This window comes from Salmo salar, chromosome ssa04 (assembly GCF_905237065.1).
Source record: "Salmo salar chromosome ssa04, Ssal_v3.1, whole genome shotgun sequence".
Taxonomy (NCBI): Eukaryota; Metazoa; Chordata; class Actinopteri; order Salmoniformes; family Salmonidae; genus Salmo; species Salmo salar.
In genome coordinates, this window is record NC_059445.1 from 68,719,580 (window position 1) to 68,746,643 (window position 27,064).

Here is a 27,064-nt window from a genome sequence, read left to right on the forward strand (position 1 = left end):
CATGGGAAGTCCACTACTGGACTCCTTTACATCAGACACAGACACTGCAGGAGGGGCTGGATGCACAAACAGAAAGTTGCAGATGCAGAAATAATAGTGTAAACAAAGAGTTTAAACTGTAGACAAATTATTTTCAATTTGGAGGCAAGTAGCATTCACATATCATGTGATCACAGGGTCATAATGGTTTTACATGTAGATTGTAGTTCTATCAAGTATTTTCAGAGATCATTAACCTGTTACACAAATAGTTATGTTGTTTGAGAAAACTTGTGCAGGTGGAGGTGCAGCTCTTTTCACTTCACAAGAGTAAAGTCCAGAATCATTTATCTGTAGCTTCATCAGTGAAAAGAAGATCTCTCTGGTCTCACTATTCCAATTAATTTGTATTCTTTCTTTACATTTCTTCAACACCAGCCACTCGTGTCTGTTAAACTGAGAAAAGCACAGCTCCTCTGTTCCTTTTATAGCCCCTGTAAATATTTCAATGTCATTGGGTAAATTGTGGGTGCAGTGGATCGTCACTGAATTTCCTTTGTGTACAATGACTGCTGTTGGATTTGACAGTGTAGTTAGGTTCTGTAAACCTGTAGAAAAAGAGACCAAGTCTGAGAAAACAGGTGATGAACTGGTTCAGCTGGTGATACACCTCATGACAATTGTAAAACTATTTTAAGCCACTTCACTTCCCAGCTCCATACTGGCTGGGACAAATGTATTAAGTCAATAAATGTAGGGTCTGTCTACTATATTTACCACAAGTGTAAAACCAAACAGCAATTCTCTCAGCAATCACTTTTCATTTCAGTTCTATAATTTTAATATTTCAGTTGTAAAGGCACTGATTCTGTCTTATGCAATCATAAATTATAATTTGACCTACGATACTCCACCCCCCATCCCTCCCCCCTTAGAACAAAACTGTACCTTAAGTGTCCACAGTTTTCATAGTAAGTGCAGTCTCTAAATGTATCATGTATAAAGTATGAAGAGGTTTTGTCAAAGCATTTCACATTACCTGAGTGGAGACTCAGAAGCATTGCCAAATGCAGAACAGAATAGAGCACCGACATCTGTTCCAAAAAGAGCAACGACAAAGATAAGATAGTTACTAAAACACTACATTTCACTGGTTTTTCAACCTTCACATCCTGTGATTACAAGAGGTTCAGTACGTGAAGTGTGGCTTGTATCATACACTGAAAACTTGCATGGAATGACAGAAATGTTTTTTGTGAAGTTTCCAAAATAACAAATACATTTTATTTTGAATGATAGACATTAAAGTATGTTGAATATTGCAATTCTATCGCAGTTTTTTGTTGCAAGATTCTGACACAGAAGTGTGGAGTCTTGTGGACCTAAAGCATATGCACGTCTCTCAGGGCGTAGATTTAACAGAAGTTGAATACAAAATCTGCCCCGTTCAAGAAGCGTTCCGCTTACTCTCATATTCGACAGATTTTTCCATAGTGCAGTTAAAATAATAACATTTTTAACATTAAAAAATACATTTTTTAATTAAGATGGAATGAACAAATCTGTTTGAATACACCATATCTATTAGTTAAAGACACCTGCATCCAAATCCTCAAGCTATGCACTGTACTTACGTCCTCTGTGTTGCTGTGTGAACCACTATCATTTATATCACCATTGCATCTCTCGTGTCAATTTCTTCACAGCGCAGGTTCAAGGAGTGTGAGTCTAGTGCTTCTGTGCTCAACATATCAGGTTAGCGCGAAGGTGGGTGCTAGCCACCGTCTACCACACAACAGTGACATTTACAGACCCAACTGCCCAGTTCATCTCATGTGATTTTGATCACCATTGGGTTTAACTACTGATAATGTTTTGACTTGTAGCCCTAGTTGTAGTTAGCATGGTGAATCCAGAATTAGCTATTTTCACTATTTTTCAATCAACATTAGTGAATGTAGCATTCATTCTGGATTCACCAATCTAAGTTGTAGTTGTATTCTAAAACACACTAACATCCATATTAGCTTTAGAAATATTGTTCACATACTATAATAAAACATTGAAACAGTTTGCAACAGCATGCAGATACTCAGCCCATGGTCATAGGTTGAATTAAAACAGAGAGTTCACAGCTCATGTGAATCTGTTTTTTTTTACACACTTAATAATACTATGGTTTAACACTTTTCATTGCAGAGTTATCTTAAAGCTCTACTTTGTCAAGAAACATACAATAAAAATTTATTTAGAATCAAGGCAAGTAAAATTGCAATAGTTAGCTAGGTGTTAAAAATTATTTTCAGATTAGAACTACACCAAGAAAGAGTATCAGGTTATAATGGGCAGCTTGGTTTTAAGATTAGTTTAAAGATTTTGTCCAGCAAAACTAAATGTGAAAAATACCCACATGCATCACCACCTCTCCTCCAATTCTCAAACCCTCTTATCCTACCTTTTAGATACCTTCTCTCTGACTTTGGTGAACAAAGGGGACTTGAGAATTTATGAAGACTATGACTAATTTCATGAAACTGTGAAAAAAACTCCTCATCAAAAAGCATACTGCAATCAAGATGGAGAAAACTGCAGAAGTGGCCACAACATTACTGAGTGGTGGTTGTGAGAGGCTGCACCATAGTTGTTTTCAGTTAAGTGAAAGTAGACCACAGCATTGAAAGCAATGTCGACACAAACAGGAAGTCAGAGTTGTATCACTCTAATCACTCTAGATAAGAGTGTTTGGGCCAATTAATGTAACATCAACTGCTGCTTAGGACTTATTTTGTATGAGCTTTGCATTATATACATTTTCTGACTTGGAGATGAAAAAGACAAACCTAATATATCAATCCTGTAAACATGTACTGCTAAAAAATCATCAGGAAACGTGTTTAATGTACTGTTCATCTGCGTTACACATGCAGATTCATGACTTTTCAGTTATTTATAAGTACGCATTTCTAAGTATGCGTACTTATAAATAACAGAAAAGTAATGAATCTGCATGTGTTATGCAGATGAACAGTACATACAAAATAAGTCCTAAGCAGCAGTTGAGAATGTTACATTCATTGGCCCAAACACTCTTATCTAGAGTGATTCACACATGCATATTAAGGTTTTATGTCACATTAAAAAGGACAGCAAGAGGAAAACGTTATATACAATGTAATTATATAATTGGCAACCACCCAATATATGTCCAGAGTGAATGTATGGTAGGAGTTTATGGGTGATTGTCAGATATACTAAATAACTATTTCTGTAGCTTGGACATGTTCAACTGAGCTAGTATTCAAGACACACTGGTCCAATGTTTGATGGATTCAACAATACCTTGATCTGGGATAGTAAAGCATCATACAACAATACTACCACATTTGAAAATTGGCTAAAGGCTACAAATATCTATGAACTCAAATAAAAAGAGGGGAAAGGATGTCAGAGTGAGATTAAAATGGTTTTGTTCTCATAAATGCATTGTTCCTGGATGGATGCAGTGGTCGCCTGTCTCTGTTGGGTTTGCGTACTTAAACTGATGTTTTCAAACACCTTGTTGTTGTATGAGATGGAATCACCTTTATCATTGGTCCTCTGTCGACCTGCTTGGGGAGAAGGCCAATCAACTAATCACATTTAGGGTTGAAGCTCATGCTGAATAGTTACCTACTGCTAAGTGTCAAAAGACTTGTTATGGTGTTTGGTATTACAGGCAACATTTTTGTGGTACAAAATAACACAGATCTGTGCAGAAAAGTATCAAATTAAATCAAATGACAGTTTTTGAACAGATCTGACCATTTTGTACCACCATAAGTGAATAAGTTATGTTGTATCCAAGTGTTTGGTAGACTATCATACAACATGTTAAATAAAGCTCATATTGAAAGTGCATTTTGCTTGTGGGCTGATACCTTGAAAAACATTAGTGTCTCTTAGCTTTACATTTTACACCTCTGTTGTGTTGCATGACAAGGTTGTGGAAACTATAATGCCATATTAAGGTCTGAGGTGAGCTGTGCTGAGCTCAAGGGCCACCCATTTTTTGTTGGACAACTGGCAGCCCAGGTGCCGGAAACAACCCAACCTTGCCTTGTATCTGGAATGAAATGTGAGTTATAGATCTGTCATTCTCATTGAAAGCAAGTCTAAGAAGCAGTAGATCTGTTCTATGTGCACTATTTCTATGCTTCACGTTTTATGTTCATACAGCTGGAAATACAATGTTTAATATGGTTATTTAAAATATATTTCACAGCGGTATAGATGGTACAATGGTTCTCTAAACTCTGAGTGCTTGTTTTGTCACATAAACCCGAAATTAGGCTAATTGTTTTGACGACCAGGAAATGACAGAGCAAATTCTGCATTTTGCACCTTTACATTTTTATATAGGATCATTAAAACACTCACAAATCTAATATGGTGGCAAAAATGGTGCCAGTGTGACATACTGCATATTTGCTGCGCTAAAATAAAGTAAAAAAGTCCTGATTCAAAATGTCAATTGGTGATGGAAAATACAATTATGTCCTGAAATAAACAGACTCACACACAGGTCTATGCGTAGACCTCACAGAGTCCATCTGTTGACCTCTAGTGGAAATAAAAATTAAGGACGTAGTTGCATGGCCTTCATTGAACCCATTATATCACACTCAAAAGGCAGTTTAGAATATCCAATCAGTTCTTAACCTTCAAGACTTCTGTTGGATGAGATGAAACAGTTGTGATTCAAATAACATCATGTAACATAACACACTAAGTCCTAAAATGGAAGCTGATGTGACTTGTGGTTTAGTGCAATAAATAGGTAGCCTATAAAACAGGATGTCAACACAAGATCGCAGGCAAAACGTCAACAGCAGGGGTGGTGGGAAGGTAGTCATTTCCTCTGACTTCATGAGGGGGCTAGATCTTGCTCCGATGACAGTAAATATCATTTGGAAATATAAGTACATTCTGTAGCCAAGATATCAGTCTCTGGGTTAAGGGTTTACTTCTGCTTTCTCTGTTCCAGATTCCAGTGAATCCAAAGTATTACTCAACAAAAATATAAATGGAACATGCAACAATTTCAAGGATTTTACTGAGTTACAGTTCCTATAAGGAAATTAGTCAATTTAAATAAATTCATTAGGCCCTAATCTATGGATTTCACATGACTGGGAATACATATATGCATCTGATGGTCACAGATACCTTTAAAAAAAGGTATCTTTGACCAGATATGAAAACCAGTCAGTATCTGGTCTGACCACCATTTGCCACATGCAGAGCAACACATCTCCTTCGCATAGGGCTAATCAGGCTGTTGATTGTGGCTTGTGCAATGTTGTCCCACTCCTCTTCAATGGCTGTGCGAAGTTGCTGGCTATTGGCGGGAACTGGAACATGCTGTCGTACATGCCGATGCAGAGCATCCCAAAATACTCAGTAGGTGACATGTCTGGTGGGTATGCAGGCCATGGAAAAACTGGGACATTTTCAGCTTCCAGGAATTGGGTACAGATCCTTGCGACATGGGGCCATGTATTATCATGCTGAAACATGGGGTGATGGTGGCTGATGAATGGCACGACAATGGACCTCAGGATCTTGTCACGGTATCTTTGTGCATTCAAATTGCCATTGACAAAATGCAATTGTGTTCGTTGTTGATAGCTTATGCATGACCATACCCTAACCCCACCATAGGGCACTCTGTTCACAGCGTTGACATCAGCAAACCGCTTCCCCACACGACACCATACACGTGATCTGCGGTTTTGAGGCTGGTTAGACCTACTGCCAAATTGTCTAAAACTATGTTGGAGGCGGCTTATGGTAGAGAAATTATCATAACATTCTCAGGTAACAGCTCTGATGGACATTTCTGCAGTCATTCCAGCAGTGAAGCTTATTATGTAAGCTTTTATCTCATACTTTTTATAGCCTACTGGACTCATAGAGAGCTACTCTCTCAAGTTATCTTGTTGGGGCAGTGACTCTTTGAACTTACAATGGCTAGCCCCAAGTCGTTATATTTTGTTCTTGTGCTTTATGCTATTTGTCTCATGACTCCTGTGTGCTTTGTTGACTATGAACTTTCTTGTTACCCAACCGAGGGACAGACTGTTTGTTCCCACACTCGGGACTCTGAATCTCTATTGGTTACACCAGGCCTGGGCAAATATTTTCCATGGAGGGCCACATTAGAATATATTTTTGCCATTGTGGGCCAGAATCATATTACTTTCACATTTTAGGGAAGACCCAGATGCAGACAGTGTCGAAGTAACAAAAGTTTATTAATAGAACAGGGGCAGGCAAAGCAACAGGTCAAGGGCAGGCATAGGTCAGTAATCCAGATCAGAGTCAAAAGGTACAGAACGGCAGGCAGTCTCAGGGTCAGGGCAGGCAGAGGTCAATAATCCAGGGCGGTGTGACAAGGTACAGAACGGGAGGCAGGCCCAGGGCAGGTAGAATGGTCAAAACCAGGAAAAACTAGAAAACAGGAACTATAGAAAAAGACAGGTGCAAGGGGAAAACCGCTGGTAGGCTTGACAGACAAAACGAACTGGCAACAGACAAACAGAGAACACAGGTATAAATACATTGGGGATAATGGGCGACACCTGGAGGGGGGTGGAGCCAAGCACAAAGACAGGTGAAACAGATCAGGGTGTGACAATTACAGGATTATACATTGTGTGTATGACTGTGTTGACAGATATCTACTGTAAATCACGTCCAGATATGCTACTTATTTTACTTTTTTAACATGCACAGAATTAAACCACATGTTCTCCTTTTGGTAGGTATTTTCATTATTAAACATGCAATGAACTACATGGAGGGAAAAGTACGCTGTGCATTCAGCACCATGGACAGAACTCTTGTTAACGGGTTTGCACAAAAACACAAGAAAGAGAGAGAGCTCAACATTACATTTAAACTACTTAATCAGTGTGAGGAGTGAAGTCTCTGATTGGCACTGACTAGAGCAGTGAAGTCAGGTATAGTTTCTGATGTCGCTATGCGCAGGATTGCTGAGAGGTGACAGTCAGTAAGAGATGATCTTTGCCTTGACTTGTTATATTTCATAAATGAAAATGTCTGTTCACATACATAGGTTGACCCAAACAGTAAAAACATCTTCTGAGCATGACTCCTAATCTTTGTAAAGTTTTGTTCATCAAGAGATGCATAGAACCTCGTCAGTGTCATTGTTTTGAATAGTTCTCCAAACACTGCATTAGAGTGAAGATCGATAAGCTCAAGTTGCAGGTCAGTGGGAGCGTTATCCACATTGAAGATGAAAGGAGAGGAAACCAACAGCATGTCATTTTCCAACACTTTGAAATCCTCAAAACGATGAGAAAACTCACTGTTCACAGCACGCAGAAGCGATGTATACTTCTCCTGCTGGTTATCTGATAGGGAACAGACTAGTAGTGTCGGAAGGTGGGTGAGATTGTTGGCTTCTACTTGGCGGGTCAGGAGGAGTAATTTTCCCTTGAATGCCTTGACAAGGCCGTACATCTGATGTGCAAAAAGGCCCTTCCCTTGTAGATTGGAATTTAGTTTATTCATGAGGGCCATGATGTCCACGGTGAAGGCAAAATCAGCCAACCATTCTTTATCTTGCAGTTGAGGGAAATCCACATATTTTCCTTTCATTTCAAGAAACTCAGCAATCTACAACTTCAGGTCCCACACCCTTTTAAGCACCTTCCCCAGACTCAGCCATCTCATGTTTGTGTGGTAGGGGAGATCTGCATGGCCCAACTCAGTCTCTTCCAACAGTGAGACAAACTGCCTGTGGTTTAACGATTTTGCTCTTATGAAGTTGACCACTTTAGTGACTGTATCCACAACATGGCTCATTTTCAGAACACATTTACAGAGAACCTCCTGATGAATAATGCAATGCAGGAAAATAATTTTCTGATCTGGGTTCAACTCAGCTACTTGATCTTGTATCCTTATCAAAAGGTCAAGTTTGGGCACCCATCAGTGGTCACACTGGATAATTTTTCAACTCAGTCCCAGCTTTGCCACACACTTATTAACCTCCTCCCTGTGGTTGTGCTCTTCATTGACTGCACTGAAGCAAGCTCCTCTGTAATTTTAAAGTCTGGGGTTATACCTCGTAAGAATATCAACAACTGCGTCATGTCACGTGCATCACTGCTATCATCCAGGGCCAAGGAGAAATAGGTGAAATCCTTTACCTTGTCTTTCAACTGTTGTTCCACATTCTCTACGATGTCCTCAACATGTTGTGTCACTGTTCGTCTCGACAGAAAAACATTTTCAAACAGATCTTTCTTGTCGGGGCAAAGTATTGCTGCAGTCAATTAAACATTCTTTAATGAATTCACCCTCAGCAAATGGCTTGCTATGTTTAGCAATTTTGCGGGACTAAATAGCTAGTTCTCGCAATTCCGTTGTTTGCTGAATGCAGTTTTGTGAAGTCCTTGCTGCTTTTGCAGCTGAGAAAGCAACTCTTTCGATGCACTTGCCCTCTGCTCAGAAGACATATTTCTATATTTCTCTGCATGCTTTGTCTGGAAGGGTTGGGACAAGTTGTCGTCTTTCAATACAGTGATGCTATCTTTGCACCCTAAGCACACAGCTTTCCCTGATACCTCAATAAATAAATATTTCAATGTTCACTCTTGCTGGAACACCCTACATTCATTGTCTACTTTCCTTTAATTTGAAATCTTTGAAAAACACATTTTTGCGCAATTTCTAGCCAGCTACTATTTGTAACTGTGACGTGTGTGTCAGCCTGTCAGTCACTGTCTGTCCTCGTGCAGTTGTTATTTATACGTGCCTTCAAAATAAATGTCCCACAAGAGGTGGGAGTTAAATCATTACACAAAGGCGAAAATTCATTGGGCTTTTCAGTTGAATAACAAATACATTTTTCAAAATGTTACTATCACAAATTCTTTATGTGATCTGAGGATGATTCCGTTGACCGTATTGAATCAGGTCGCGGGCCGCATATGGCCCCTGGGCCGGCCTTTGCCCAGGCCTGGGTTACACGGCCTGCCATCCTATTCAAACCACCTCTCGCCGGCTTTGTATTCATGTTAACTGATGAAATTTCTGTACAATATGACCTTGTTGCCATCTGATGCACATTCAACTGTCACAAATCAGCACTGCAGAGCTCTCCTTGTCCTCTGCCGTGCCCTGATTGTATTACTGCTGATGATATCTGGAAATGTGCATGTACACCCTGGCACAGCTATTGTTGCTAGCCCCAATTCTGACATCTGTTTCAATGATTTATGCTCTTGTAAAAGCCTGGGTTTTCTGCACGTGTTTTCTGCACCTGTGTTGGTCATTACTGAGACGTGGTTAAGAAAGACTGTTTTGAACACTGATGTTAACCTTTCTGGTTATATCCTTTTTTGGCAAGACAGATCTCCCAAAGGTGGGGGAGTGGCAATCTTTACCAAGGATCACCTTCAGTGCTCGGTTGTCTCCACCAAGTCTGTCCCCAAACAATATGATTTGCTGGTTTTAAGCATTAAACTTTCAAATACCTCTTTGTTGACTGTTGCTGGGTGTTATAGTCCACCATCAGCACCGGCCTGTACCCTACCTGCCTTTAGTTCTCTCCTGGCCCCTTACACTAAGTCTGAATTTGTCCTGCTAGGCCTAAACCGCCTGACCAAGTCCAGAAGCAAGGATACTCCCTAAATCTGTCTCAGATTATTACCAATCCCACAAGGTATGACTCTAAACACCCAGAAAAGGCTACTCTTCTCGATGTTATCCTCACAAATAATCCTGATAGGTATCAGTCTGGTGTTTTCTGTAATGACCTTAGCGATCACTGTTTTACAGCCTGCGTTCGTAATGGCTGCTCAGTGAAACAACCTGTCCTGATTTGTCATAGACGCTTGCTAAAAAAAATTTCATGACCTGGCCTTTGTAAATTGGTATAGAATCAGCTTGATCCCCTCTGTTGAAGACGCTTGGACCTTCTTTTTTAAATATTTTCAGTGGTATTGTTAACACACATGCCCCCATAAAGAAAATGAGAATTAAAAACAGGTTCAGCCCTCTGGTTCGACCATAATCTGGGAGAGTTACTCCACCTCAAGAATTCCATTTGGCGAAAGGCTCGGCACACGCATACTCAGGCTGATTGGCCCTCGTTCAGGCAAATTAGAAATAAGTGTACTCAGGCTCTCCGGAAGGCCAAAGTTAGTTACTTTAAAGAGCAGTTCTCTCTCTGTGGGTCTAACCCCAAGAAGTTCTGGAAAACGGTTAAAGACCTGGTGAATAAACCCTCCTCCTCACCACTGCCAATGTACTGTAATGTTGATGTGGTTGTTACTGACAAGGAGCACATGGCTGAGCTCTTTAATCACCACTTTATTAAGTCAGGATTCCTATTTGACTCATCCATGCCTCATTGTCCATCCAACATTTCCTCATCTCCCACCCCTTCTAATGCGACTAGCCCCGATGCTCATTCTTTTTCCCCTGCCCAGCTACAAAGTTTCTCCCTGCAGGCAGTCAATGAGTCTGAGGTGCTAAGGAAGCTCCTTAAACTTGACCCCAAAAAAACATCTGGGTCAGATGGTTTAGATCCTTTCTTCTTTAAGGTTGCAGCTCCTATCATCGCCAAGCCTATCTCTGACCTTTTTAACCTGTCTCTCCTCTCTGAGGAGGTTCCCATTGCTCGGAAGGCAGCCACGGTTCATCCTTTATTTAAAGGGGGAGATCAAGCTGATCCTAACTGTTATAGGCCAAATTCTATTTTTCCCTGTTTATCAAAAGTGTTGGAGAAACTTGACAATAATCAACTGACTGGCTTTCTTGGTGTCTATAGTATTCTCTCGGGTATGCAGTCTGGTTTCCTCTGAGGTTATGGATGTGTCCCTGCAACCTTAAAGGTCCTGAATGATTTCACCATTGCCCTTGATTCTAAGCAATGTTGTGCTGCTATTTTTATTGACTTGGCCAAAGCTTTTGATACAGTAGACCATTTCATTCTTGTGGGCTGGCTAAGGAGTATTGATGTCTCTGAGGGGTCTTTGGCCTGGTTTGCTAACTACTTTTCGCAAAGTGTGCAGTGTATAAAGTCAGAACATCTGCTGTCTCAGCCACTGCCTGTCACCAAGGGAATACCCCAGGGCTCAATCCTAGGCCCCACGCTTCTCAATTTACATCAACAACATAGCTCAAACAGTAGTAAGCGCTCTCATCCATTTATATGCAGATGATACAGTCTTATACTCAGCTGGCCCCTCCCCTGATTTTGTGTTAAATGCTCTACAACAAAGCTTTCTAAGTGTCCAAAAAGCTTTGTCTACCCTTAACCTTGTTCTGAACACCTCCAAAACAAAGGTCATGTGGTTTGGTAAGAAGAATGCCCCTCTCCCCACAGGTGTGATTACTACCTCTGAGGGTTTAGAGCTTGAGGTAGTCACCTCATACAAGTACTTGGGAGTATAGCTAGACGGTACACTGTCCTTCTCAGATGACCATCCTACCCATGCTAGATTGCGGAGACATAATTTATAGATTGGCAGGTAAGGCTTCTCTCGAGCGGCTAGATGTTAGCACAGACATCCTTGGGTCGCTCCTGTTTTCATTTTGCTGCAGCTAGCGACTGAAACTTGCTGCAAAGAAACACTCAAACTGGACAGTTTTATCTCCATCTCTTCATTCAAAGACTCAATCATGGACACTCTTACTGACAGTTGTGGCTGCTATGCGTGATGTATTGTTCTCTCTACCTTTTTGCCTTTGTGCGGTTGTCTGTGCCCAATAATGTTTGTACCATGTTTTGTGCTGCTACCATGTTGTGTTGCTACCATGTTGTCATGTGGTGTTGCTACCATGCTGTGTTGTCTTAAGTCTCTCTTTATGTAGTGTTGGTGTCTCTCTTGTCGTGATGTGTGTTTTGTCCTACATTTTTAATCCCAGCCCCCATCCCTGCAGAAGGCCTTTTGGCAGGCCATCATTGTAAATAATAATTTGTTCTCAACTGACTTCCCTAGTTAAATAAAAATAATTTAAAAAATCCAATTGCACAATCCCTCAAAACTTGAGACATCTGTGGCATTGTGTTGTGTGACAAAGCTGCACATTTTAGAGTGGCCATTTGTCATGAGCACAAGGTGCACCTGTGTAATGATCATGCTGTTTAATCAGCTTCTGGAAATACCTCACCGTCAGGTGGATGGATTATCTTGGCAAATGAGAAATGCTCACAAACAGGGATGTAAACAAATGTGTGCATGAAAGTTGAGAGCAATAAGCTTTTTATGGAAAATGTCAGTGATGTTTTAGTTCAGCTCATGAAACATGGGACCCACACTTTACATGTTAAGTTATTTTTGTTCAGTATGTATGTATGTATATATTTATACTCAAGATTTTGCTCGTCCTGATAATTCTATATTTCTTAATTCCATTCTTTTACTTTTTAGATGTGTGTACTGTTGTCTGTTAGATATTACTGCACTGTTGGCGCTAGGAACACAAGCATTGCGTTACACCCGCAATAACATATGCTACCGATGTGTATGCGACCAAGAACATTTATTAAAATTTTATTTTTAGTAATTTCCTAAAGTAATTTTGAAACTGAATTGGTTACAAGGCTATAGTTACTTGAAAGCTGCCTCAAATGTTCAAGCTGTTGTTCCTGTGAACAAAGTCATTGACCATAGAATTTGCATTGCCTTTTCTGGAAGTGGAAAAACATGTAAATTGTGCAAGCCTCGTTGAAGAAATCATTGTCCAAACAGATGATCAGATTAAGACTCCCATTTGTAAATACTTATGGTGAAAGCTGGCCACAACCTCGATGGAAGTGCTGACACAGATTATGGTCAGAAGGTTGTTCCCATGGTATGTCTCAAACAACAAGACCAGTAAAGGTCAGAAATGTACCATTATAGAATACTAGAACTGTTCATGGCTGGGTGATGTAATTTGTGGTTTATTTGTTTGAGCCTCCTCTTATGTCCCGCAAAGAGAACTAAGTACACAATAAATCAAGAAGATTTGAAATCAGTGTTAACATTAACGTTAAATTGACTACTGGTATATTATACTGGTATAATATTACATTGTTAACTATAGTACAATTGACTTAACACTTAACTCGCAGTTGGACATGACTGTGATTGACAGTGATGGGATGGCTAAAGGCAGAGTGGTTGACCAAGCAGAGGTACAGGACAGCCTGGCTGGCTCCTGAGGACAGAGGCAGGTAGGAGTGGTGTGTGAAGGAACCGTCTGGGTTGACCTCTCTGCCTGTCTGGAAGTGTGGCGTTGAGGAGCTGACCTTCTCTAAACCACACCTGCTCTATGGTCACAGGGTAAAAAACCTGAGAGGAGCACAGCAACATGGGAAGTCCACTACTGAACTCCTTTACGTCAGACACAGCAGGAGGGGCTAGATAGTAAAGAGCCACATAGGTGAAATTTTATAAGATGTCAACCTTAGGTTCCTCCTGTGTAGCATTCACATACAGTGGGTATCACAAGTATTCACCCCCTTGGATTTTTTCACATTTTGTTGCATTACAATGTGGGATTGAAATAGATTTAATTGTCTTTGATCTACACAAAATACTCCATAATGACAAAGTGAAAAGACAATCTTGTCAAGGGTGTGTATGGGAGGCGAAGTCAGGTGCAGCAGAGCAGAGTAGTTGACTGGCGCACTTTAATTCCGTTCCAAAAATGACAGCACAAAAACAATAACGTGCCAAAAACACGTAACATAGCAAAAGTAAAGCGCCTGACAATATCCACATAAACAAACAATTACACAAAGACATGGAGGGGAACAGAGGACTAAATACATGCAGTAATTATGGGAATGAAAACCAGGTGTGTAAGGGAACAAGACAAAACCAATGGAATATGAGAAATGGAGCGGTGATGGCAAGAAAGCCGGTGACGTCGATCGCCGAACGCCGCCCGAACAAGGAGAGGAGCCGACGTTGGTGGAAGTCGTGACAAATCTACTCATTTTTCAAATTAATATAAATTAACTAAAATATAGTTGCTGCATAAGTATTCAGCCCTTTGTTTAGGCATGCCTAAATTAGTTCTGGAGTAAAATTTGGCTTAACAAATTACATATGTTATATGGACGCAATTTTAAATAATTCTGGGTAACAAATAAATACCTTAAGTGAAATAGTTTTCCAATATATTTGTGAAAAAATAAACAAAAATAGCTTTTCTTAGCAAAAAACTATTTCTCTAGCAAGAATTTTGCTAGGAGTGGTCTGAGTGAGGGGAAGGGCAACAGCGCACAGGAGGTTTGTGGCACATTAATTGGGGAGGACAGACTTATGGTAATGGCTAGAGAAGAATTGGTGGAATTGTATCAAATACATGAAACACATGGTTTCCAGGTGTTTAATGCTATTCCTTTTGCTCCATTCCGGACAATATTATGAGCCGTCCTCCCCTCAGCAGCCTCCTGTGTGCCAGTGTGTATCAATCCACCAGAGTGGATGGGCCTAACGGGAGGGATATGTAACCTGAAAACTAGCTGTTATTGGCAAAGGTGGAACTCTGTTATTGGTCTATTCATTTATACCGCCTAGCGATGCCCTCCAAGTCAGAGTTTGGAAGATGGTTTCCCGGCACGAGTAAAAACCCCAATGCCAATATATCCTCCAAACACCGGCTTCTCGGGCATTAACACTGTCGTAGAATTACAACATTATGTTAATCACATTATAATATAAAAGTAATGTAAGCCTATATTTGTACTCACAGTATTTTTCTTAGAGGCAACAGAATAGAGTTTAGAACTCTCATGTGTGTGTGAAGAGAGAGAAGCTTCAGATTTAACACTGACAGTAGATTTACGATGGCTTGGTGATAAGACAACATTCCATGATTAGTGTCTGTGTGCCTGTCTGTCGGTAACAGGGAGAACCAATCTTCAGTTTATTTAAGGAAAGGATGTAGTATTCTAGGTTGCATTAGTATTTTTGTATAAGCAAGCAGTAAATTAACTAGAGACAGATATTTGGCGCCATGTAAATCTTGATGTCTGTTGCATGAGAGCAAAATGTACCTTTGTATGAATTCTCTCATTTGTGATTTGTCAAGAACATCCAGGGGGATGACTTTACCTGGTTAAATGAAGGTGAACCCCCCCCCAAAAAAAACATAAAACAATGACAAGTGTACAATGCCTGTTGCTATTCATGTCCAGTAACATTTATCAGCAAGGAAAAATACAACTTCAAACATGTTAACAAGCGCTAACTAACTTTAGCTAAGCTAACCAGCTAGTTAGCTAACGTGAGACTCATGTCAAGAAGTTTTGCATATGCATTTAGAACGCATACATTCTAAATTGTCCAGTTGTATTCTTCTGATTAGCTACATGAACATTCTATGATGTCTGGTGACTTCTTAATGCTCTACACTTGCTAAATAGCTAAATCCAGCTAGCTAGTGCCCACATAGCCCTTGATCATCTCTCAGTTCCATTACACATAAGAGTTATCGGACGAAGACGTCTTCTGTACGGGGCAAGAGCCCTGACGCTTGGTCTGAACATAAACACGCATCGCTTGCAGGACAGTTTTGGAAACATAAGGACCATATTTTTCATATCGGCGATATTTTTGTACGTTTTTTTTTTTTTTTAAGGTTTAATTGATACACCTTTTAAGGGTTAGTGTTCCCACACGGCCTTATCTCCATGTTACCTCACTTGTTTATGGAAAACAGACAGAAGACAGAGACGAATACTTTTGCTAATTAGCTATCTAGCATGTTCCGAACACCAACTAGGGCCATATGTTTAGAAAGTCATATCACAAGCGATGATTAATGAAATTTCTAAATGTTAAAACACAGCGTCGGGAATGTAGTTCACATGAGCCAGTCGTGGGCTAAGCTAACCACTGAAAACTGTAGGGAGAAGGCAGAATGTTCCATAGAGTTTTCTTGAGCTAGCTCCCACATGGCCGACATCAAATCACATTGGGAATTTTCCTCCATGTACGAGGGAGGGTAAATAGTAAATACAGTCTCTTATCTTTAGAAAATACTAAACTTGTAATTTACATTGTTATATATTTTTTGTTATTCACATCTGTTCAATGTTGGCAAGAGACTAGATAGCTACGTACAACAATACTCAGAAAGGAGCAAGGAGTTTTGACTGAGCTGACGGTGGTATGGGATTATTCTGGTGCAAGTGTCAGTTTACATGGTTGCATGCATGGGGGAGCGGTGAGTGACAGGGTTGTGAGTGATGTCAGAGAAACAAGTGGTAGGCATGGAGGAGGGGAAGGAGAAGACAAGTAGTAGCAGTTTAGTGGCAGTGCACTGCAGACACAACAGACCGCACACAATGCTATGCAGTGGGACTGAGCAATAAAATAATTTATTTTTCAGACAGCACAAAACGCAGCATAGTGTGACTGAGGGATAAAAATCAGAAAATTATACAAATTTAACAAAATCACGGAGCTCCTGTGGGATGTGTGTCCCCTATTTTTAAGCCGATTGAGTCTGCGCTGTCCATTTCCTTACAGAGCAGGTTCAATGTGTGTGAATCTAGTGGATCTTTGCTCAAAATCTCAGGTTAGCGCGAAGGTGGGTGCTAGCTACCCTCTACCACACAACAGTGACACCATGTACATTTACAAACCCAACTGCCCAGTTCATCTCATGTGATTTTTTTTTTCCACCATTGGGTTTAACTGCAGATGGCGGGCTGCCTTCTGAGGAGTAGGAGGCAATCTAATAAATCCCCACTTCCCTCAGTTCTGCTCGCAAACATGCAATCTTTGGACAATAAAATGGACGAGTTATTGGGAAGATTAAGCTACCAACGGGACATTAAAAACTAACATCTTATGCTTCACAGAGTCGTGGCTGAACGATGACAATATCAACATACAGCTAGCTGGTTATACGACGTACCAGCAGGATAGAACAGCGGCGTCTGGTAAGACAAGGGGCGACGGTCTATGTATTTTTTAAACAACGGCTGGTGCACGATATCTAAGGAAGTCTTGAGCTATTGCTCGCCTCAGGTAGAGTTTCTCATGATAAGCTGCTGACCACATTACCTACCGAGAGAGTTGTCATCTATATTCTTTGTAGCTGTTTACATACCGCCACAGTCAGAGGCTGGTACTAAGATTGAATGAGCTGTATTCCACCATAAGCAAACAAGAAAACACTCACAGAGGCAGCGCTCCTAGTAGCTGGGGACTTTTATGCAGGGAAATTGAAATCAATTTAACCTAATTTCTATCAACATGTTCAATGTGCCATCAGAGGGAAAAGAACTCTGTACCACCTATACTCCACACACAGAGATGCATACAAAGCTCTCCCTCGCCCTCCATTTGGCAAATCTGAGAATAACTCTATCCTCCCGACTCCTGCTTACAAGCAAAAATGTAAGCAGGAAGCACCAGTGACAAGATTAATAAAAAAGTGATCAGATGAAGCAGATGCTAAGCTACAGGACTGTTTTGCTAGCACAGACTGGAATAAGTTCCGGGATTCCTCCACTGGCATTGGGGAGTACACCACATCTGTTATTGGCTTTATCAATAAGTGCATCGATGATGTCGTCCCCACAGTAACTGTACGTACATACCCCAACCAGCATCCGCACTGAGCTAAAGGCTAGCACTGCCGCTTTCAAGGAGCGGGACTCTAACCCGGAAGCTTATAAGAAATTCTGCAATGCCCTCCGACAAACCATCAAAGCTTCAACACAGGACTAAGATTGAGTCGTACTACACCGGCTCTGACGCTTGTTTATTTTACCTTTAACTAGGCAAGTCAGTTAAGAACAAATTCTTATTTTCAATGACAGCCTAGGAACTGCCTTGTTCAGGGGCAGAAAGACAGATTTTTACCTTGTAAGCTCGGGGAATCGATCTTGCAACCATTAGGTTACTAGTCCAACGCTCTAACCACGAGGCTACCTGCCGCCCCATGTGGCAGGGCCTGCAAACCATTACAGACTACAAAGGGAAGCACAGCCGAGAGCTGCCCAGTAACACGAGTCTACCGGACGAGCTAAACTACTTCTATGCTCGCTTCGAGGCAAATACTGAAACATGCATGAGAGCACCAGCGGTACCGGAAGACTGATCACGCTCTCCGCAGCCGACGTGAATAAGACCTTTAGACAGGTCAACATTCACAAGGCCGCAGGGCCAGACGGATTACCAGGACGTGTACTACGAGCATGCGCTGACCAACTAGCAAGTGTCGCCACTAACATTTTCACCTCTCCCTGTCCGAGTCTGTAATACCAACATGTTTTAAGCAGACCACCATAGTGCCTGTGCCCAAGAACACCAAGGTAACCTGCCTAAATGACTACCGACCCATAGCACTCACAACTGTAGCCATGAAGTGCTTTGAAAGGTTGGTCATGGCTCACATCAACACCATCATCCCAGAAACCCTAGACCCACTCCAATTTGCATACCGCTCCAACAGATCCACAGATGCAGTCTCTATTGCACTCCACACTGCCCTTTCCCACCTGGACAAAAGGAACACCTATGTGAGAATGCTAGTCATTGACTACAGCTCAGTGTTCAACACCATGGTGCCCTCAAAGCTCATCAATAAGCTAAGAACCCTGGGACTAAACACCTCCCTCTGCAACTGGATCCTGGACTTCCTGACAGGCCGCCCCCAGGTGGTAAGGGGAGGTAACACCACATCCGCCACGCTGATCCTCAACACAGGGGCCCCTCAGGGGTGTGTGCTCAGCCCCCTCCTGTACTCCCTGTTCACTCATGACTGCACGGCACGACTCCAACACCATCATTAAATTTGCCGATAACACAAGTGGTAGGCATGATCACCGACAACAACGAGATAGCCTATAAGGAGGAGGTCAGAGACCTGGCCGTGTGGTGCCAGGACAACAACCTCTCCCTCAACATGATCAAGACAAAGGAGATGATTGTGGACTACAGGAAAAAGAGGAATGAGCACACCCCATTCTCATCGACGGGGCTGCAGTGGAGCAGGTTGAGAGCTTCAAGTTCCTTTGTGTCCACATCACCAACAAACTAACATGGTCGAAGCACACCATGACAGTCGTGAAGTAGGCACGACAAAACCTATTCCCCCTCAGGAGACTGAAAAGACTTGGCATGGGTCCTCAGATCCTCAAAAGGTTCTACAGCTGCACCATCGAGAGCATCCTGACTGGTTGCATCACTGTCTGGTATGGCAATTACATGGCCTCCGACCGCAAGGCACTACAGAGGGTAGCACGGTCCAGTACATCACTGGGGCCAAGCTTCCTGCCATCCAGGACCTCCTATACAGGCGATGTCAGAGGAAGGCCCTAAAAATTAACGACTCCAGCCAAAGACTGTTCTCTCTGCTACCACACGGCAAGCGGTACCGGAGCGCCAAGTCTAGGTCCAAGAGGCTTCTAAATAGCTTCTACCCCAAGCCATAAGGCTCCTGAACATCTAGTCAAATGGCTACCCAGACTATTCACACTGCCCCCCCCTCTCCACACCACTGCCACTCTGTTGTCATCTATGCATAGTCACTTTAATTAACTCTACCTACATGTACATACTACCTCAACTAACCGGTGCCCCCGGCACCCCCATGTATATAGTTCTTTTTTGCTGCTCCTCCTTTAATTACTTGTTACTTTTCTCTTATCTGTATTTTTTGAAACTGCACTGTCGGTTAGGGGCTCGTAAGTTAGCATTTCACTGTAAGGTGATACCTGTTGTATTCAGCGCATGTGACTAACAACATTTAATTTGACTTGTAATTTTAGTTGTAGTTAACATGGTGAATCCAGAATTTCCTGTTCACTATTTTTCAATCAACAATAGTGAACGTAGCATTCATTCTGGATTGATCAGTCTAAGTTGTATTCTAAAATACACAAACATCCATATTAGCTTTAGAAATACCTTTCACATAGTATAACAAAACATTGACAGTTTGCAATAGCATGCAGATACTCAGCCCACCCATGGTCATAGGTTGGATTGAAACAGAGTTTACAGTTTATGTGGACCAGATTTTTTTCTATACACTTAAATAATAATATTGTATAACACTTTTTATTACAAAGTTATCTTAAAGCTCTACATAAGCAAAACACATACAATACAAACATACATGAAGAATCAAGGCAAGTAAAATAGCAATAGTGAGCAAGGTGCTAAAAATACTTTCCAGATTAGGACAAGACCAAGAAAGTCTGTAGACCTTTTAGTGTCAGGTTAAAAGGGGCAGGTTTAAAGGTTAGTTAAGATTTCTCCCCACACTTTTTTGCTATAAGTTGTCAAGCAAAACAAAATGTGAAAAATAACCACATGCATCACCACCTCTCCTCCCACTCACATCCTTATCTTACCTTCTTTATACATTCTCTGGCTTTGGTGAGCAAAGGAGGAACTTCAGAAATAATGCATTGTTCACTCTGAAGACTGTGGCTAACATCATGAAATTGTAAAAAAAAAATATATATATATATATCCACATCAAAAACCATACTGCTGTCAATGATGGCAAAAACTGCTGAGGGTCCTGCAGAAGTGGCCTCATTGCTGAGTGGTGAATGTGAGAGGTTGCGCCATACCTGTTTCCAGTCACGTGAAAGCAGACCACAGCATTGACAGCAATGTTGGCACTAAAACAGGAACTCAGAGTTGTTCAACCTTTTCTGGAAAAACCCATGTGTACTCGTAATAACTGTCAATACTCTCTACGAGTGGTGGGTGTGGAAGTCAGGCGCAGGAGAGAAGTAAATACATGGAAAAGCGTATTTAATAAAGTTCATCCAAAACATACAGGTACTGAACAAAATAAGTCCTTAAATCCACTAGGACAAAACACTAGCGATAAACACCTGAATGAAAATAAAATGAACAAACTAACGTCACCCAAAAACAGACATGGAAACACCAACAACCCCACACGAAACAGAGTGGGTAGGGCGAGAATAAATACCCAAAATAATCAACCTAAACAAACACAGGTGAACAATCAAAACAGACATAACCAAACGAAAAGGAAAAAAGGATCGGTGGCAGCTAATAGACCGGCGACGATGACCGCCGAGCGCCGCCCGAACAGGGAGAGGAGCCACCTTCGGTGGAAGTCGTGACAATAACTGAACAAGTCAAGAAAAGTCATGAATCTGCAGGTGCAACGCAGATAACCAGTACATTAAATCAGTTTCCTACATGTTCATTTAGCAATGAATGTCCACAGGATTGATATATTAGGTTTGACTTTAGTCATCTCCAAGTTAGAAAATTCAAATCATGCAAATCTCAAACAAAATAAGTCCTTAGCAGCAGTTGAGGACATTGCATTAATTTACCAGTAATCATTGGCCAAAACACTCTCATCCAGAGGAATTTTTTGAAATATATATATATACATATATATTGTAATGACCCGGCTGGGTCATAAAGGAAAAAGAGACGGACTCTAGGTGTGCAGGTCAGAACACAGGTTTATTCCTAAACTGAGCTATTGTTCAGGCCACAGCCCACGCCGCTAAATGCCGAATGTACACAATTATACCAAGTCTAATTAATGTTTACTCCCATAGGAACAGATCAAGGCCCCGAACAGAAAGAGAGAGAAGATGAGACAGTAATCCCTATTTATCATTTCCAAATCCCGCGGGATTACCCATCATACCCCCCCAACCTTTCCCTCTGTCCTGACATATTTAACCCCTGCTAGTAGCCATGAGAACCATAACACACCCACAAACACAGAACACAATACCGGGTCGTTACATAGCCCCCCCCCTTTCTAAACCCTAGCCCCTAGGGTTACACAACAAAATCCTTAAAACGACCCGGAGGTCGCATCAGTCTCTTGGGCCTCCCCGTGGCTCTCACCGGTGAACCCCCAGAACACTCATCTGCCCCAATGTCATTTCCAGCGCCCTCCGAAGAAGCAGCCCCCATCCCAGGCTCAGGTTGCGCTAGAGTCTCCTCGTTAGACTGTTCCCGTGGGCTCACATCAGAGACCTAACTCCCATTTCCTACCGTTTTCCTCCCTCTGTAGGGTGCCAATCGGTCCCGGTGGACCACCACCTTCCTGCTCCGTGGGGGGACCTCCACCCAGTACGTCACTTCCCCCACTCTCTCTATCACCAGACACGGCCCCACCCATGCACTGTCCAGCTTTGGGCACCGCCCCTTCTTGCGCGTGGGGTTGTGAAGCCACACACATTCTCCCGCTCCAAAGTGCCTCCCCCTAGCGCGCGAGTCGTAGTGGCGCTTTTGGTGCACCCCTGCGTTCTCGAGTTGCTCTCTTGCGAAGGTGTGAGCCGCTTCTAACCGGTTCTGCAGACGACACACATAGTTCGGGCCAGGCAAAACCCCGTCGTTATTATCAGGAGGGTGGCCAAACGTCAGTTCGGCTGGGGTGCGCAACTCACGACCTAACATTAGTAGCGCTGGGGAGCACGCAGTCAATTCTTGAACAGCCGACCTACATGCCATAAGAATAAACGGTAAGTGGGTGTCCCAATCTCTCTGGTGTTTTGAGGTAACGATGGCCAGCTGCTGTGCTAACGTTCTGTTAAATCTTTCCACCAGCCCATCACTCTGGGGGTGAAGCGGAGTAGTGCGCGTCTTCTCCGCGCCTAACCGTCTACACAACTCTGAGAACACCCGTGACTCGAAGTTTCTCCCCTGGTCGCTGTGAATAGACTGTGGCACCCCAAACCGACTGATTATTCCCCCCACCAACGCATCAACTACTGTCTCTGCCTCCTGGTCTGGGAGAGCGTAAGCCTCCGGCCACTTGGTGAAGTAGTCCATAGCGGTTAGAATCCACCTGTTACCTCTGTCTGTGGTTGGAAACGGCCCCACTATGTCTACCCCCAGTCTCTCCATAGGCTCCCCTACTGGGAATTGTTGTAGGAGGGCGTGTGACTGACCTGGAGGTCCTTTTTTAGCAGCACACTCGTCGCACTGCCTACAAAAGTCCTCAACATCCCTCCTGTGCCTGGCCCAATAGAAGCCTTTACGCATGCGCTTTAACGTTTTGGAGACCCCAAAATGCCCTGCGCCAACTCCCCCATGAAGCTGCTGTAACACGCTCCCCTGCAGCCTTTTGGGCACCACTACCTGCCACGTAATTTCTCCAGTCGCTGGCTTTTTCCACCCCCTCTGGAGCACTCCCTCAGCCACTCTAAGGACTGTGAATTTAGCCCACAGTCCCTTGGTGACTGGTGATAGAGGGGCTACTTCCCCCCACGGCGGTCGTCTTCTCTCTTCCACCCACCGCAGCACAGGACGCAGCTCTGCGTCCTCCTACTGGCAACGCCTCCACTCCCCAACGTCCACAGCCTCAAGCTCCCGGCACTCTGTCACACTCAGCTGACTCACCGTGGCGGTGACTCCCTCCTCCCTGCACAGTTCTCTCTCTCGCTCCACTCGTTTGGCGCAGTACCCACAGCCATCCTCAGCACACGGGCGGCGGGACAAGGCGTCTGCATTGCTGTGGCGAAGGCCGGCTCTGTGCTCCACCTGGAAGTCGTAGGGTTGCAGCTCCTCCAGCCAGCGGGCAATCTGACCCTCTGGCTCCTTGAAGGAGAGAAGCCACTGCAGGGCGGAGTGATCCGTCCGGACCACAAACGGCAGGCCCCCCAGGTAGTACTTGAAATGGCGTACTGCCGCCACGACAGCCAAAAGCTCTCTCCTTGTCACGCAGTAGCGTTTTTCAGCCTTATCAAAAGTCCTGCTGTAATAAGCTACTACGTGTTCCCCATCAGGACCACGCTGAGCCAGCACAGCCCCCAAACCCTCATTGCTTGCGTCGGTGTCCAGGATGAACGGACGGTTCGGGTCTGGTGAGGCCAGGACAGGGGCCTCCATCAGGGCACGTTTGAGAGCCTCAAACGCCCGCTGGTGCTCTTCGGTCCACTGAAAAACAGTGTCCTCCTTGAGAAGGTGGTTCAACGGAGCCGCTACCCCCGCAAACCCCTTCACAAACCTACGATAGTAGGATGCCAGCCCCAGGAAGCTCTTAACCTCTTTTTTTCCCCCTGGAACTGGCCACCCCTCACAGCCTCTACTTTGTCTGGCATCGTGCTGATGCCCTCACCACCCAGCTGATGCCCCAGGAACGCCACCTCCCTTTGCATGAAATGGCACTTTCCCGGATGTAATTTTAGCCCCGCCCCCGAGATCCTCTCCAACACTCGCTTAAGTGCCCCCAGTGCCCCCTCGAACGATGTGCCGTGCACCAATATGTCGTCTAGGTACACAGCACACTCGTCTCTCGGAACCCCCGCCAGCACTCTGTCCATGAGCCTCTCAAAGGTGGCAGGAGCATTACAGAGCCCGAAGCACAGCACCTTGAACTGCCAATGGCCCCTATCTGTGGAGAAGGCCGTTTTTTCACATGCCCCTGGCGAGAGGGGCACCTGCCAGTAGCCACTGCGCAGATCAAGGGAGGAGAACCACGAGGACCCTCTCACGTGGTCTAGCGACTCATCAATCCTCGGTAGGGGATAAGAGTCTTTAGTGGTGACAGAATTTAGGCCCCTGTAGTCAACACAAAACCTAAGTTTACCCCCTTTCTTAGGCACCATGACGACCGGCGCGGACCATGGGCTATCTGATGGCTCAATGAAATCAGCCCGCAACATGTCAACAATAGCTGTGTCTGCTGCTTCCCTCCTGGCAAGGGGAATATGACGGGGCCGAATTTTAATGGGTCGGGCGTCCCCAGTGTCTATTTCGTGCTGAACTAGGTGCGTTTGTCCTACCTCATCTTCCCTCCAAGCGAAGCTATCTTTAAAGTCCAACAGCAGCTGCTTTAACTGTCTCTGTTGTCTGTCATCCAGACCCTGACAGTTCTTCAGCCACACAGCCTCGACGGCGTCGATAGCTTCCTCCTTCCCCCCGTCGGGCTGATGGGGTGAAGGAGCCAGTGTGTTTTGGGCTACTGAGCTGCCTGTGCTTGCACCATGATGGGGAGTGAAGGCCGTCGCCGCCGGAGACAGCTGCTGGAATGGCACAACGACCAAGGGAGCAGCCGGGATGACCGGTGGAGTTTCTGCAAGCTTGGAGGAAGACGGAGGGATAGCCCTGCCCCCTGCTGGCTCTCCCGAAGGCGACATTCCCACTGTGGGCCCCCCCGACAGCCTCAAAGTGCCCGACGCTAAGTCCAACTGAGCCCCACAGTTTTTCAAAAAGTCCATTCCCAGTATACAGGGGTCCTGCACCGCTGCTACCCACGCCAGACACCCCACAGTTCTCCCCCCCACAGTCACAGATAGCTGAAACTTCCCTAACATGGGGGCTAGCTCCCCTGTGACAGTCCGTAGCTGGACAAGGGTCGGCTCCACCCGCACCCCAACAGGTAGTATGTCTGGTCTCACCAGGGTTACTGTAGAGCCCGTGTCGACCAGGGCCAAACATTCCACCCCCTCTACCTTGACGATGACATTGCAGAAGTCCCCAACGGTGGTACGTCCCACCACAACTACCGGATTAGGAAACACGGTGGCAGTTACACCCTGGGGGAGCAGGTCCCCACCCTCTTGTCTGCGCTGCAGGGTACCTCTTTTGCTTACAGTGGGTTTGGGGCCGGGGGGGTGGGTCCGCGCTGCCCCCTGCGCGAGAACCCGCCGTCGTTTCCCTGGTGACGGGGGAATCTGCCACACTCCCGCTGAATGTGGCCAGGCTGGCCACAACCCCAGCAGACAATAGGAGTTGAGCTGACACTGCGACGCTGCCTGGAGCCCCTCTCCATGACAAGCGAAGCAGTCTTGACTAGCCCGCCCAACTCGTCGACCCACTCTGGTTTTGTGACCCCTGGCACCCCAGCCACCACTGCTCTCACCTCTGGTTGACTGGCGACTTCCACTCTCACTCCCTCACCCCAGATCAGCTCCCTCTTCCTGGCTATCTCCACTGCAGCCCGCAGAGATGGTGGGTCCGCCATCTGAACATGCTTACCCAGTTCGGTGGAAGAGAGCGCTCTAATAAAACTGTCCCGTGCCAGCTCGTCTTGCACCCCAATCGGCATAGTTGCATAAGCCCGCCTGGTCAGGGTCAGAATACCACTTGCCAACGCCTTTAATGATTCCCCCTGAAGTCTCTTTTTGTTACTCAGTTCAATCCGCAGCATGTTGGGCTGCGCGTCGCTGCCGGAACGACCCCCCAATGCCTCCACTAGCGCACCGTAGTCGCTCCTCTCGTCCGGGGCTAGCGTTAACAGGCATTCCGACGCCTCCTCTGTCAGGCTCAGGGCAAGCTGTAACGCTTTCGTCTCGTCAGACCACCTCCCGGCTCTAGCCAACAACTCGAATTGAGTGAAAAAAACTTCCCATTTACCTTGTCCATTGAACTTTGGTAGTTTAGCCGCTACCGTGGCTAATGGCAATAGGCCGCTGCCATCTCTGTTTACATAAGCAGGCCCCGCCATTTCCGCACCTGGTGACGTCGATATCCCCGTCGCCGTGACGTCTGCTCTCGAGCGGTGTGAAGGAAAACCCGCCAGTTCTGCCATCTTGCTGACTGACAATTTAACTCCCGCCATGTGGCCCTCCAGCTCTTCTACGGCAGTCGCCGCCCGACCCTCCCGACCGGGTACCCCCGAGCCCACAACGGACACATTGTCCGACTCTTCCTTAATTTTCCGCCTCGCCCCAAGCATCATGACCGTAGATGCGAGTCACGCTAAAGCTAACCCGGCCTATACTAAACAGCTAACTCGCCTAGTCTTGATCCCGTAGTTCGAAAGCACTTCTGACGCCAATGTAATGACCCGGCTGGGTCATAAAGGAAAAAGAGACGGACTCTAGGTGTGCAGGTCAGAACACAGGTTTATTCCTAAACTGGGCTATTGTTCAGGCCACAGCCCACGCCGCTAAATGCCGAATGTACACAATTATACCAAGTCTAATTAATGTTTACTCCCATAGGAACAGATCAAGGCCCCGAACAGAAAGAGAGAGAAGATGAGACAGTAATCCCTATTTATCATTTCCAAATCCCGCGGGATTACCCATCATACCCCCCCAACCTTTCCCTCTGTCCTGACATATTTAACCCCTGCTAGTAGC

The 27,064-nt window shown here is 44.4% G+C and overlaps 1 protein-coding gene across 1 annotated transcript; it reads right to left on the reverse strand.

The window, feature by feature from the left end:
• Positions 1 to 26,658, reverse strand: LOC106603732 (retrovirus-related Pol polyprotein from transposon 412). The gene is given in 5 exon segments (XM_045716263.1): positions 1 to 587; positions 1,019 to 1,073; positions 20,372 to 24,049; positions 24,052 to 25,680; positions 25,878 to 26,658. Coding segments are annotated over 3 exon segments (4,452 nt in total). The 3' UTR covers positions 1 to 587; positions 1,019 to 1,073; positions 20,372 to 22,007.
• Positions 26,659 to 27,064: the final 406 nt, after the last annotated feature.